General features: G+C 42.8%; 1 protein-coding gene across 1 annotated transcript in view; it reads left to right on the forward strand.

Annotated features, from left to right (window-relative positions):
- Positions 1–15,034, forward strand: part of AOX4 (aldehyde oxidase 4) — a 63,564-nt gene that overhangs the window by 26,871 nt on the left and 21,659 nt on the right. The window contains exons 15-21 of the mRNA XM_021075511.1: positions 471–633; positions 2,376–2,468; positions 3,182–3,351; positions 3,943–4,057; positions 4,731–4,853; positions 7,527–7,623; positions 12,982–13,106. Of these exons, the coding sequence (XP_020931170.1) occupies positions 471–633; positions 2,376–2,468; positions 3,182–3,351; positions 3,943–4,057; positions 4,731–4,853; positions 7,527–7,623; positions 12,982–13,106 (886 nt within the window). The remainder of the gene's footprint in view (positions 1–470; positions 634–2,375; positions 2,469–3,181; positions 3,352–3,942; positions 4,058–4,730; positions 4,854–7,526; positions 7,624–12,981; positions 13,107–15,034) is intronic.

Here is a 15,034-nt window from a genome sequence, read left to right on the forward strand (position 1 = left end):
GTAAAGTAATTGTCATGGAGATGTAACATGACAGCACAGTGACTATAGTTAGTAATACTATATTGTATATCTAAAAGTTGCTAAAAGAGTAGATCTTAAAAGTTCTCATCACAAGAAAAAAATCATAACAGTGTGTGGTGATGGATGTTAACTAGATTTATTGTGGTGATCATTTTATAATACATGTAAATATCAAATCATAATGTTACACACCTGCAACTAATATAATGTTATATGTCAATTATATTGCAATGAAAATTAAAATTCTACAAAGGATTCTAAAAAAGGAGGACTTGGTAAGGGAAATTTGGGAACCACTGCATCAGATTCTAAAGAAAGCTACTGAGGTATTTGAAGGTATCCTGTGTAGACATCAAAGGTGGAGAGAGATTGCTCTCCATTGTTTCTTGCTCCATTAGATTCTTGTCTGTCTGCCTCTCCCATGAAATGCTTACATTCTTTCCAACTAGGCAATGGGATGACCAAATGCTGAGTGATGCCTGCCGGTTGGTGCTGGATGAGATTTACATCCCACCAGCAGCTAAGGGTGGCATGGTGGAATATAGGCGAACCCTCATCATCAGCTTACTCTTCAAATTCTACCTCAGAGTGAGACAAGGACTGAATAAAATGGTAACTGACCTCTCAGGGTCTCTGGGGGTACCTTGGCATGGCAGGCATGAGTCTGCACAAGAAGGACCTCCTCAACACTTGGAGGGTGTCGGGTGTAGAGCCCTCAGGGCATCCTTCCCAGGCTCCAGCAGCTTCCTCCTGGCCCTTCGGGTTTCCCTTCTTCCTCACTTCCCTTACTCCTGAGCTGAGAAGAGGACAACTTTGTTATTCCATTTGCCTTAAACTTGTATGACAAATGCCAGTAGTACAGTGCTACAAAATCTTTTTTTTTGTTTTTTTTTAAGGGCTGCACCCATGGCACATGGAGGTTCCCAGGCTAGTAGGGGTCAAATCGGAGCTGTAGCCACCAGCCACAGCCACAGCCACAGCAACACAGGATCCGAGCCTCGTCTGCAACCTACACCACAGCTCACGGCAACGCCAGATCCTTAACCCACTGAGCGAGGCCAGGGATCGAACCCTAGTCTTCATGGATGCTAGTCGGGTTCGTTAACCACTGAGCCACGATGGGAACTTCAATCTTTTTTTTTAATTGCTTTTTAGGGCTGCACCCGTGGCACATGGATGTTCCCAGGCCAGGCGTTGAATCGGAACTGCAGCTGCCAACCTACTCCATGGCCACAGCAATGTGGGATCTGAGCTGCAACTGCAACCTACATCACAGCTCACAGCAATGCTAGATCCCAGCTCACTGAGGGAGGCCAGGGATCGAACCCACATCCTCATGGATACTAGTTGGATTTGTTTCTGTTGAGCCAAAACAGGAACTCCCAAAATCATTTTTAGTAACTGCAGAATATTGTATCTTATGGATGTACTATGGTTTATCCATTTCCTTTTGGTTGGATATTTATGTTAATTCTAGCTTCTTCACTGTCACAGATAATCTGTAATCAAACATCCTTGTAGGTTAATTTTTGTCTACTCCCTCAGTAGCTTCTTTGAGATACGTGCCCAGAAGATTGGCCTGGATTTGAAAGCACAGTCTCCAATTAGAAGTTACGTATTTCCCTCGTTTTAATAGGAGACCTTATGAGTTCCCACTGTGTCTCAGTGGATTAAGAGCCCAACACAGTGTCTGTAAGGATGTGGATTTATTCCTGGCCTCGCTCTGGTGTTGCTGTGGCTGTGACATAGGCCTGAAGCTGCAGCCCCAATTCAACCCCTAGCCCAAGAACTTCCATATGCTGCAAGGGCAGCTATAAAACAAAAACAAAATAAAAACAAAGGGAGGGAGTTCCCCTCGTGGCGAAGTGGTTAACGAATCCGACTAGGAACCATGAGGTTGCGGGTTCGGTCCCTGCCCTTGCTCAGTGGGTTAACGATCCGGCGTTGCCGTGAGCTGTGGTGTAGGTTGCAGATGCGGCTCGGATCCCGCGTTGCTGTGGCTCTGGCGTAGGCCGGTGGCTACAGCTCCGATTCGACCCCTAGCCTGGGAACCTCCATATGCCTCAGGAGCAGCCCAAAGAAATAGCAAAAAAAAACAAAAACAAAGGGAGACCTTATCATAAAGGGAGGTCTTCACTTTCCAGAAATAACATTCACCTTTCTGTATGCATAAGGAGATGTACTTCTTCAAATCAAGTTACTGTTCTAGGGATCTCAAAGCTCAGGGCTCTCTTCCAGCAGAACTAGTGTCTAATATCTGGGAGAATAAATTGGATAACTTATTTCTCTACATGGGTCTTCCCAACCTAGTCACTCATATTGTAAAATTAAATGTGAAATAATCTTCTTCTCAGGATCCCCAGAAGTTTCCCAATATCCCAGAAAAGTTCCTGAGTGCTCTGGAAGACTTTCCCATAGAAACACCCCAAGGAATTCAGACGTTCCAGGTCAGTAGGCAGGGCTTTTTTGTTTTTTAATCGGTCTGTGATTTAGATGTATGCATTATGCATGCATCTCCCTTCATTTCAATAACTATATTTTTTATTACATGTAAAGATAAAATCTGCTAAAGCCAGCTGTCGTTACCCATTGTCACCCACACATGACTTGGTTGGTTTAGTGTCTGTGCTTTTACTCAAGGCCACCAGTGGAATTAGATTCTCCTTTCCCCACTATTTTCAGTTTTGCTGTTTAAAATTTCCTCCTTTTCTTGGCCAATGTCTATCCTTTAAAACCTCACTCAACATTTATTGCTTCTAGAAAAACTTCCCTGCTTCATGACAACCATCCTAAATCTCCTAGGAACTTATGTGTTTCTCTTGCACCAAATTAGTTGTGTAAACTATTCTTTATTGCTATACAAAGTTGATTACATTATGTTAACATGTTTGTGTGTGTTTGGATACCTCAACAATGTTGTAGCAGCTTTGAGAACAGGAAAAAATATCTTTCTTTTGAGGAGGGAACAAAAGAGTAGTTTTAACCAAAATTTATCCTTTACCATAGTACCCAATGGACATGCATTAATTTTGACTCACAGATATGGATACTCAATTGCCTATAGTTTTTCTTGACTTTGGGGTAAGCCAGATACATCAGCCCCAATTTTCAGTGCATAAGAATGCCTGGCAGTAAAATCTCTTGCTTTATTCATAAACAGTGTGTGGATCCCTCCCAACCCCCACAAGATCCAGTCGGCCACCCAGTCATGCACCAGTCAGCCATTAAACACGCCACAGGGGAAGCTGTGTTTGTTGATGACATGCCCCCCATCGCCCAAGAACTGTTCCTGGCTGTAGTCACCAGCACCAGAGCTCATGCAAAGATCATGTAAGGAAACATAAAACGTTCCTGTATGCCACTGGAATTGCATTCACAATTTCATATTCAAATTGAGAATTTATTATGTATGAGTCAATTAAGAATAATTTCTTCTTTTGCATGGGAATAAAACTTTTTTTTTTTGGTCTTTTGTCTTTTTAGGGATGCACCCAAGGCATATGGAAATTCCCATGCTAGGGGTCAAATCTGAGCTGTAGCTGCTGGCCCAACACCAGAGCCACAGCAACTGGGGATTCAAGCCGCATCTGTGACCTGCACCACAGCTTACAGCAACACTGGATCCTTAACCCACTGAGCAAGGCCAGGGATCGAACCTGTGTCCTCGTGGATAGTAGTAGGGTTTGTTAACTCCTGAGCCATGATGGGAACTCTGGAAATCAATCATTTTTAAGCATAGTTATGAAGACTCTATCACCCAAAGTCAGGACACCAGCTAACTGCTAGCACTTTTCAACATAGAGTACTGCCCAGGACTTATATGAGGTCCCCTATAGTTTTTCCCATTGTTTGAGAAGAGTTTGTATTACCCTGAACTTACCCCTGCAACTTTAATATGTGCTTTCAAATTTTCCCTCCTAGATCAATCGATACTTCAGAAGCCCTGGCACTTCCAGGTGTTGTTGATGTGATAACAGCAGAGGATGTTCCAGGAGATAATAACCATCAAGGAGAGATTTTCTATGCACAGAATGAGGTGTGTGATTTCTGTGTGGCTTATTATTCCAATGCTCTGCTGAAAATGCCAAAATGATTACTGGTATGGATTCCTGTTCACATCACAAAGGCATGCAGGGACCCAGTGACTTCCGCCTCAGCGATTCTCAACTTCTCTCTTGAAGTTTCCATCGTGGCCCAGCGGTTAACGTCCATGAGGATGTGGGTTCAATCCCTGGCCTCACTCAGTGGGTTAAGGATCCAGCGGTGCCATGAGCTGTGGTGTAGGTCACAGACACGGCTCAGATCCCACATAGCTGTGGCTGTGGTGTAGGCCAGCAGCTACAGCTCCAATTGGACCTGAGCCTGGGAACCTTCATATGACACTGGAGCAGCACTGAAAAGACCAAAAAAAAAAAAAAAAAAATCTCTCTTGAGTGGTGTGGACCCTTTTGAGATTCTGCTAAAAGGCCATAAGCCCTCTCAAGTAGAGCTTCTAAAAAGTCATGAACACTATAGATGGAATACAGAGCATAGAATGTTACATGAACCAACAGAATTTCAGGACAACTGGATTATTTTGTGTGATGTGGGAATGGGGAGGAATGCAGCCAAAAACAATCACAGACCAGCTCATTAAAGCCTGCATCCAACTTTTTTACCAAGTCCCTCTTCTCATAGGTTGAAAATAATACAATGTGGCTTTTCGGCAGGTAATTTGCGTGGGTCAGATTGTCTGCACCGTGGCTGCTGATACCTATGCTCATGCAAAAGAGGCTGCTAAGAAAGTGAAGATTGCGTATGAAGACCTAGAGCCCAGGATTATCACAATAGAGGTATGCAGGCCACTTTGTGTCTTCTAGAATGACTCAGGTGGTATAATTTTGACAGAACTCAACCCATGGAGTCACAAAACAGTGTAATTTGGGCTCCACCTATACTGGGTTCAGAGTTACCTATATTTTTAGATAATACTGAGAATTTTCTTGCCTGGAGCCCCCTTCTTCTCCCATGGCCTTGTGCCAAGGCATGGACACAAAACAGAGAAAACCAGGGGAATGAATATTCTATGAGCTCGCATGCAAAACTAGGCAGTGGGAAAATTCAGAGCACTGCGAAACTCAGAATAGCCGTAACATTTACTGAATTACATCTTGGATCCCCTGTCTCCTCGCCCACTTCTTGCTTAAACTCAAGCTCTGGAGATAAGACTCTGACTCTCTGTCTGACCTTGTCATTTAATGGGCTTGTAGTAGCAATGAAAGCTTTGGCAAGTTGCTTAAACTCATACCTCCATTTCCTCACCTGTAAAACGGGATGCCTGAAAGTGCCTACACCAAAACATGACTGTGGGGTTTGAAGGAAAGCATTCCAAAGCTTAGACTAGCACTTGGGGAGTTCCTCTCATGGCGCAGCGGAAACAAATCCGACTAGGCATCATGAGGCTTTGGGTTTGATCCTTGGCCTTGCTCAGTGGGTTAAGGATCCAGCGTTGCCCTAAGCTGTGGTGTAGGTCACAGACTCTGCTCTGATCCCACGTTGCTGTGTCTGTGGCATAGGCTGGCAGCTGTAGCTCCTATTGGACCCCTAGCCTGAGAACCTCCATATGCCATGGGTGTAGCTCTAAAATGCAAAAAAAAAAAAAGAAAGAAGAAGAAGAAGAAGTGCACTTGGGACAGGGAACACATTCAATAAACATTAGCTGTTTTATTTTGTGTTGGGTTTTTTTGTTTTTTTGGTTTTAGTTGTTAATGAGGCCAAGAACATATTCATGGTGCTTTATAACCCCAGGACCTGGTGAAGCACTAAACCTGTAAATGTGTGTGAGAGGGGGAGGGAGGGATGGATAGATGGGTACGTAAGCAGGATGAAACCTGGCCAGGTAGGAGGCCATCTTCATCATCCACTTTGATTCTCCTCCGATCTTTCCAGCAGTCAGCAAGGTCAGGTCATTTATTCTTTTTTTTTTTTTTTTTTTCTTTTTGTCTTTTTGCCTTTTGTAGGGCTGCTCCCAAGGCATATGGAGGTTCCCAGGCTAGGGGTCTAATCAGAGCTGTAGCTGTCTGCCTACACCAGAGCCACAGCCACATGGGATCCGAGACTCGTCTGCCACCTACACCACAGCTCACGGAAATGCCGGATCCTTAACCCACTGAGCAAGGCCAGGGATTGAACCCGCAACCTCATGGTTCCTAGTCAGATTCGTTAACCACTGAGCCACGACAGGAACTCCCATTTATTCTTTAAAAGCCCCTGAAGTCTGCCCTTTTCTTTCCGTTCTCACTTTTCACTCCCATCTCGCCTTTCAGTCCAGTCGTCACCACCTATTGTCTGATTTACTTTGATAACCACTTAAAGAGATTCTTGGGAGTTCCCATCGTGGTTCAGTGATTAACGAACCCGACTAGCATCCATGAGGACGCGGGTTCAATCTCTGGCCTCGCTCAGTGGGTTAAGGATCTGGCATTGCCGTGAGCTGTGGTGTAGGTTGCAGATGTGGCTCAGATCCCAAGTTCCTGTGGCTGTGGCATAGGCGGGCGGCTACAGCTCCAATTCGACCCCTAGCCTGGGAACCTCCATGTGCTGCCGGTGCAGCCCTACAAGACAAAAAGTAAATAAATAACTAACTAAATAAATAATAAAGAGGCTCTTTTTCTCTATTTCAGCCCATCTCCATCATGTTAACTTCCTAAGCCAAGAAGCTCATCAGGTCACTTTTCCTATACAGCAGCACCCCCATAGATAAGGTTCTTAGTATGGAGCTCAAGGTCTTTCTTATTCCAACTTCAAGCTACCTTTCAAGCTCATCCAACTTCTTCCTGATAGAAAACCTCTACCTGCTCAGCCTGGCCTTGTTCTCATTTTGGCCCCTCAGCTTGCTTTCAACATCAAACTTTCGCTTTATGAGATGCCTTTGACTTTAAATGCTTTTCCCTCTCTTCTCCAACTGTCCTAATCTCATCCAGTTCAGTACCCCTTGACCATGACTGGCTCCACCAACCTCTCCCTTCTTGGCCTCTTTTATTTTTCTTTTGGCTGTGCCCCAGGCAGGTGGAAATTCTGGGGCCAGGGATCAAACCTGAGCTACAGGAGTGATCCGAGCCACTGCAGTGACAACACCCGATCCTTAACCCACTGGGAACTCCTCTTGGCCTCTCTTTACTCTGTTATTTCCGCCCCCCGCCCCGCCCCCCGACCACAAAATTGGCACTTTGATACCAAAACTCCTTGGGCTTTACTCAGCAATCTAAAGAGTAGGATCATATTTTATATATCTATCCTTGTCTCCCAGTCAGCTCTTCCTCACAGCTCTGAACCGAACAAAGGAGTCAGCAACACCTGTAATCCACTTTAACCCAATTTCTGCTGTCTCTCCTCACCGCTTGGATTGTCTTGATGTGTGAAGGTCTGATAAAGGAGAAGCCTGGGGTTTTGATAAAGAACAAATGGCTTGTTAGAATCTTTTTAATAAACACGTTTTTGTTTCTTTTGGTTTTTTTCCCCTGCAGCAAGCCTTAGAGCACAATTCATTTCTTTCTGTTGAGAAAAAAATTGAGCAAGGAAACGTAGAGCAAGCCTTTAAATATGTCGACCAAATCATTGAAGGTAAGTGGTCTTGGGCCAAAAAAGGGAAGCCTCTGAAATTGAAGACTAAATTCAATCATCTGATTTGAGAAATACTAAAACTCTAAAGCAGAGTTTCTCAACCCTAATGTGATTGTTAAATCACAATTTTTAATGCACAAATAATAGATTTACAACTTGATAAAATTTTACATATGCATAAACCTATGAAAATACTCCCACCTCAAGATATAGAGTATTTCCAGCACCCCCAAAATCTTCCTTGTGCCTCTTCACAGTCAGAAATCTAACCTTGACCAACTATAAATTATTTTACTGGTTTTAAACTTCATGTATAAGGACTCTTAAATTTAACTTCTGGAGTTCCCCTCATGGTTCAGTGGTTAACGAATCCAACTAGGAGCCATGAGGTTGCGGGTTCAATCCCTGGCCTTGCTCAGTGGGTTGAGGATCTGGTGTTTCTGTGAGCTGCGGTGTAGGTTGCAGACGTGGCTCGGATCCTGAGTTGCTGTAGCTCTGGCGTAGGCCGGCAGCTACGGCTCTGAATGGACCCCTAACCTAGGAACCTCCATATGCCGTGAGAGCGGCCCAAGAAATGGCAAAAAGACAAAAAAAAAGAAAAGAAAAGAAAACAATACAACTTCTTTTGCGTGCCTACTTCTTTTATCCAACATTATGTATGGAAGAGTCATCCATGTTGTTGCATAGATGCATTGTTCTTTTTTATTGTTCAGGAGTATTCCATTGTATAAATATTCCATAATTTATTCATCCATTCTATCATTGATATACATTTGATTTTTTTTTCAACTTGGGGCTATTATGACTAGTTTCTATAAACATTAGTATTATACATGTCTTTTGATGAACATAAGCATTCATTTCCAATGACATATACTCAGGAGTAGAATTAATTGCCAAGCAATAGTGCTGTAATATGCTTACCTTTAGTTAATGCCAAACGTGAAAATTTTTTTTCCAATTTTACTCCTAAAAACAATTGTGAGAGTTCCATTGTTCTTTTATTATTATCAGTGTTTTTAGTTTAGTTCTTGCACATCTTTCTTAACATTTCTTTCTAGTACTTGTTTTATAATGTTATTGTAAATGATATTTTTATTTAATTTTCTACTTATTTTGTATCTAATATATAAAGCTACTGTTTGTTTTTGTATACCGATCTTATAGCCAGGAACTTTGCTAAATTCACTTACTATTTTAATAGTCTTATAGATTCTCTTGAATTTCTGTGTATATTATCATGTCATGACAGTTTTATTTATTTCCCCAATCTTTTTTTTTTTTTTTTTTTTGTCTTTTTTTGCTATTTCTTGGGCCGCTCCCGCGGCATATGGAGGTTCCCAGGCTAGGGGTCGAATCGGAGCTGTAGCCACCGGCTTACGCCAGAGCCACAGCAACACGGGATCTGATCCGAGCCGCATCTGCAATCTACACCACAGCTCACAGCAACGCCGGATCGTTAACCCACTGAGCAAGGGCAGGGACCGAACCCGCAACCTCATGGTTTCTAGTCGGATTCGTTAACCACTGCGCCACGACGGGAAGTCCTATTTCCCCAATCTTGACTATATTTATTTGCTTGCTTGTGTGTTTGTCTTGACTTATTGCACTGGATAAGACCTAGTTAGGATGAATTTTTAAAGTACCAATGCCCAGATCCCACCTCAGATCCATGAAATGAGAACCTTGGAGTAGAGTATCAGAGCATCAGTATTTTTTTAAAGGATCCCCAGATGAGTGAGTCTAATGTGTGGCCAATGTTGAGAGTCACAGCTCTCTTTACTGAGAGAATTACCACTCATCTTGGGTAAAAGAAAATAGTGATTTTTACAGTAATTTTAAAATCTATTACCTGGAATGGCAAGTGCTGTAGGCTTTTATCTCTCGCTGAGACCTAGGGGAGACCTTTAGAATACTTGTTTCCCAATATTATTCTGTTTAAGCAGAAAGTGTAGAATAACTGCCAATTATAAAAATAATTTATTGCCTCAGAAGAGTAGTTAAATACAACCAGCAAAGCCATGAAAGATGCTCAAATGCTCTTGTGCCAGGCATTCATTACTCCATAATAGATTTTATAGAAGAAACTAAATGAGATTTTACAAAGACTATAAGTTTGGGCTAAAAGTTGTTTAGTCATAACAATGATATCAGCTAACATTTATCCAGTACTTTCTGTGCCAGACACCATGCTAAGTATTTCACATGTGTTATATTAGTTAATCCTGACAACCCTAATAAATGGGTATTATTATTAAACTATTCTAGGAGTTCCCATCATGGCTCAGCAGAAATGAATCTAACTAGCATCCATGAGGACACAGGTTTGATCCCTGGCCTCTCCCTCAGTGGGTTGGGGATCCGGCATTGCCATGAGCTGTGGTGTAGGTCACAGACTCAGCTCGGATCTGGCGTTGCTATGGCTGTGGCATAGGCCAGGAGCTACAGCTCTGATTCAACCCCTAGCCTGGGAACCTCCATATGCCATGGGTACGGCCCTAAAAAAAAAAAAAATAGTATTCTAAGCTGCTAAGTGTTATTACTTACTATTTGATATACAAGTAGAACATCTCTGAGAAGGAATATGTCAATAGTTCCATTTTACAGATGAGGAAACTGAGGCTTAGAAAAGTTAGATAATTGGCTCTGGTCTCATATTCAGTTAGCAGTAGAACTAGGATGGAGCCCAGGACTGGCTGATTGCAGGAGGCCCGCTCTGGCAGCCAGGGAGTGTACATTTTCCTGAAGAAGATGGACGGCATCGGCATTTGTTTGATACGGAGACAGCCTCTTTGTCCCTTCTTTCAGGGCGCTGGACTGCTCAAACTTTATTGGCATAAGTGGTTAATTATATAGACAGTTTTTTACTACAGATTACATCATAGTGTTAAAAGTACATTGGTTAACTAGTAGGCTTTGTTTTTAGATCACATGGTGCAGTAGCAATACGTCACATTCTAAAATCTTTAACTAAATTTAATGAGTACAATTCAAGGACAAACAAGTGCAGCATATCATGTGAGAAAGAGGAGACTCAGCACAAACCATCTCATGGCCAGCCAATTTTCACAAGCTGAAGAGGTTACCGACACAAAAATCTGGCATTTACAAATCTTGTTTTTAGATTAATGTACATCTTTAAGTGTTATGGCAGGAAGACGGTGTAAGAAAATATAAATCAACTTAATTAGCTACTGCTTAGAAGCTTCTAAAATCAAGGACAAAACGCACAGCTGGGTTTCTTTTGATCAAGAATAATATATGTCTAACTTCTATGAACCTCATTAAAATCCTAACTCTAAAGTTTACTGTATAACTAGTTAGTAGATAAACACTATGTTTTAATTAAGTTGGATTTGAATAGGGAAAAGTCCTTTAGGATGAAATTCTTATTATATTATTGTTGTAATTTCGTTAAATCACAAATCACCACAGGAAAATAAGAATGGAAAATAAGAATAATGAGTAAATAATCAGGAAAGACTGAGGAAAACTAAATAACAAGTGAATAACAGAAAAAACTAAGTCATCCATGGAACAATCCCCACTCAGCAACACAAAATGGAAATTATTTCCTGGGAAATTTAGTTTTCCACCTATGTCAGCGGGTGAGCCTTACTGTCTTCTGGGGCCTGTCCTCGGAATTGTGCTGTGCAGGCAGGCATCCCCTTGTTTAGGAACCTGCCCTCGGAATTGCACTGTTCAGACAGGCCCCTTTTCCTGATTAGGAGCCTGCCTTTGGAATTGCACTCTTCAGGCAAGCTCCCTTCCTCAGCTAGGAACCTGCCTTCAGGTTTTTCTGCCATCAGGCAAGGTCCTTTTTTTGAGTCCTTGCATCTCCTCGGCTCCCCGCAGCTGATCCTCAGGTCTTTGCTGCTAACCACAATAGTGTGGTCTGTTGTGGTTCTCACCACGAGTAACAGTTGCTAGGTCTTTGTCATTCAGGATTTTGGCAGTTGTGGAAGTTCAAAATTTGGGGACAAGTGGGAAATTTGAAATATTAAGACAATTTGGAATTGAGGCAGAAATGACAAAGAGTTACAGAGAACATAGTGTCTTGTAATAGTTCAGAGCATGTATCCTGGGGTTGGGTTGCCTGAATTTAGATCCCAGCTCTGCTATACTGGCTCTGTGACATGGGGAAGTTTATTTAACCTTCGGTGTCTCAGTTTCCTAATAATATCTGCCCCATAGGATTGGTATGGGGATTAAATAAATTAATTATCTGTCAAGTGTGTAGGCCTCAAACAATACCTAGCATATGTAAAAACTATTTAGTTATTAAATAAACTTGGGTTTAGATTAAATTCAGTATATACATGCTGAAAGCAAACTTTTTTTTTTGGTGCATGTGGAGGGACACGTTCCATTGTCCCAAGAAATAATTTCAAGAAATCCTTTGTCTCCTGGCAAAATTCACGTATCTTAACAGCACGGGAGTCTTTGGTTAGTTTTAAAGTAAATGTACAACCATCCAAATATTTAAATAAGGACCAAATGCCTCTCTCCATACAGCCCACAAAACAATAAGGATGTACTGTACAAGCCACAAATCTCCACTAAACCAGGAAGAGCAAACTGGTTTTAGGGTAGGAAACACCTCAGCTCCACCGCTGTGAACCTTTTATCCTTTAGCAAACTACTTCTCCTCTCTGTATCTCAATAATCCTGACATCACCTAATTAGGGTACATATCACCATCACTGCCCCCCATTTTACAGATGAGGAAACAAGACTTTATTTTTTTTTTTATTTATTTATTTTATTATTTATTTATTTATTTAGCCTCTTCTAGGGCTGCTCCCTTGGCATATGGAGGTTCCCAGGCTAGGGGTCTAATCAGAACTGTAGCCGCTGGTCTACACCAGAGCCACAGCAATGCCAGATCCGAGCCACATATGCGACCTACACCACCGCTCATGGCATCGCTGGATCCTTAACCTACCGAGCAAGGCCAGGGATCAAACCTGAAACCTCATGGTTCCTAGTCAGATTCGTTAACCACTGAGCCACGACAGGAACTCTGGAAACAAGACTTTAATAACCTGGCCAGATTCACTGAGCAAGGAGATGGTGGAGCCAGGATGTATGGCCAGGTTCACCTATGCGCTCAGGTCCAGCACATCATGGGTCTCGCCACACTCCGGACAGGCCAAGAGGGGAGTGAGTCACCAGGGCCATGCAGTTGGTGGGGCACAGTGAGGATGAATGAGAAAAGGTGATTGAACCTAATGATACAAGGTCCAACAGTCATAAACTGAAGCCACGTGCTCTTTACAAACGAAACACCACCAAGAGCCCCCAAGTCAGGACTTTCAAGAAAAAATGGTCCTGTATTTATGCTTTCTTTTCTTACAGGTGAGGTCCATGTGGAAGGACAGGAACATTTTTACATGGAAACGCAAACCATCCTGGCTATTCCCCAAGAAGAAGATAAAGAAATGGTGCTACACCTAGGAACACAGTTTCCAACCCATGTGCAGGTATCAGGATGTTTTTGGAAAGTGAGACTCCAGATGGCTGTATGATGGTGGCCTTACAACCAGACATTCCACTCTAGGGACCTTTTGATTCCTCCCACTCCTGTGCCTCAAACTTCCCGCATACTTGACCCTGGCTGAAGTCCAGAATGGAAGAAAGGGCAGATCTTTCAAAGAGATCTGAAAATGTTGCTAGAGAGCCAAGTCCCTCTTTCCCTTAAAACAGCTGATAGTCTGGAGTTCCCATCTGGCTCAGTGGTTAACGAATACTACTAGAAACCATGAGGTTGCGGGTTCGATCCCTGGCCTTGCTTGGTGAGTTAAGGATCCGGCGTTGCCAGGAGCTGTGGTGTAGGTTGCAGACGTGGCTCAGATCCCACATTGCTGCGCCTGTGGCATAGGCTGGTGGCTACAGCTCCGATTCGACCCCTAGCCTGGGAACCTCCATATGCCTCGGGAGCAGCCCAAGAAATGGCAAAAAGACAAAAAAAAAAAAAAAAAAAAAAAAACTGATAGTGTAAAATTTAATCTCAGAAAGGGCAAAGCCTTAATACTACATTGACATTTCCCTTTGTGGTTCCCCTGTGTTGCTTCTCTATATGAATGTTTTCATGTTATCAATGGTGCACATGTAAAGTGATTGCATTTCCAAGCCCAGCATATTAGCATATGAATCCTAATTCTGTTCTAGTGGTTGAGATGGAAGGCACTGCCACACCTAGGCAAATAAAGAAAATCCTGTGACAGTCCCCTCTTCTGAAATGTGGAGTTGTGGGTCCTAGAATAGTGGCAGACACAGGGGGATACTTAACCAGTTTTTCTAGGAGGAGGAGTGATGACAATCTGGGGGGGGGGGGATGCTGGGGGCTTCCTGGTGGAGCACAGTGAGTTGGTACCTTGAGTCCTGAAGAGGTGGCTAGCCTCAGTGAGAGGAGAGAGCTCCCAGCTGCTATTCAAGGCAAAATGAAAGGCTGAGGGGACTGATGCTGAGCTGGGATGTAGCTGTGGCCTCCACACCTGCAAGTTTTGAAATGGAAAGAGGCGTGAGAGGAAATGGACTTTGTCCCTAAGAAGACACATGATCCCCTACAAGCAGCTAGGCATCAGTGTCTCTTTCTATAAATTGAGGGAGTTGATAAAGACAACATCTGAGGTCTCTTTTGGCAGAGAGTATATGACTCCGGGTTCCAAAGGAATAATGTCCCAAGGTCACCACAGAACCTGGGACAGCACCACAGCAGGCTCAGTAAAGAATTTGAGTAAAGACATTTCTCCAGAGAAGGTTTATGAATGAATGACTAATAAGCACGTGAAAAGACACTCAGCATTTGTCACTAAGGAAACGCAAATGAAAACCACAATACCACACCACTCGAATGGCTAATCAGAAGGACAAACAACAACAAGTGAAGATGTGGAGAAATTAGAGCAGTCATACCTTGCCAGTAGGCATGAAAAATGGCACAGCCACTTTGGAAAACATCTTGACAGTTTCTCAGGATGTCAAAGATAGAGTGACCATATATCCAGCAATTTCACAACTAAGTATCTGCCTAAGAGCAATGAAAATATGTGTCCATTCAAAAATTCACACACAGGAGTTCCCATTGTGGTGCAGCAGAAACGAATTCAACTAGCATCCATGAGGATGCGGGTTCAATCCCTGGCCTCAGTTAGTGGGTTGGGGATCCGGTGTTGTCGTGAACTATAGCATAGGTTGCAGACACGGCTTGGATCCTGAGTTGCTGTGGCTGTGGTGTAGGCTGGCAGCTGTAGCTCTGATTCAACCCCTGGCCCAGGAACTTCCATATGCTGCAGGTTCAGTCCTAAAAAGCAAAAAAATAAAAATAAAAAACAAAAACCTCACATACCAATGTTTATAGCAACATTGTTCACAATAGCCAAAACAAAGCAGATGTCCACCAACTAAT

The sequence above is a fragment of the Sus scrofa genome, chromosome 15 (assembly GCF_000003025.6).
Source record: "Sus scrofa isolate TJ Tabasco breed Duroc chromosome 15, Sscrofa11.1, whole genome shotgun sequence".
Lineage (NCBI taxonomy): Eukaryota > Metazoa > Chordata > Mammalia > Artiodactyla > Suidae > Sus > Sus scrofa.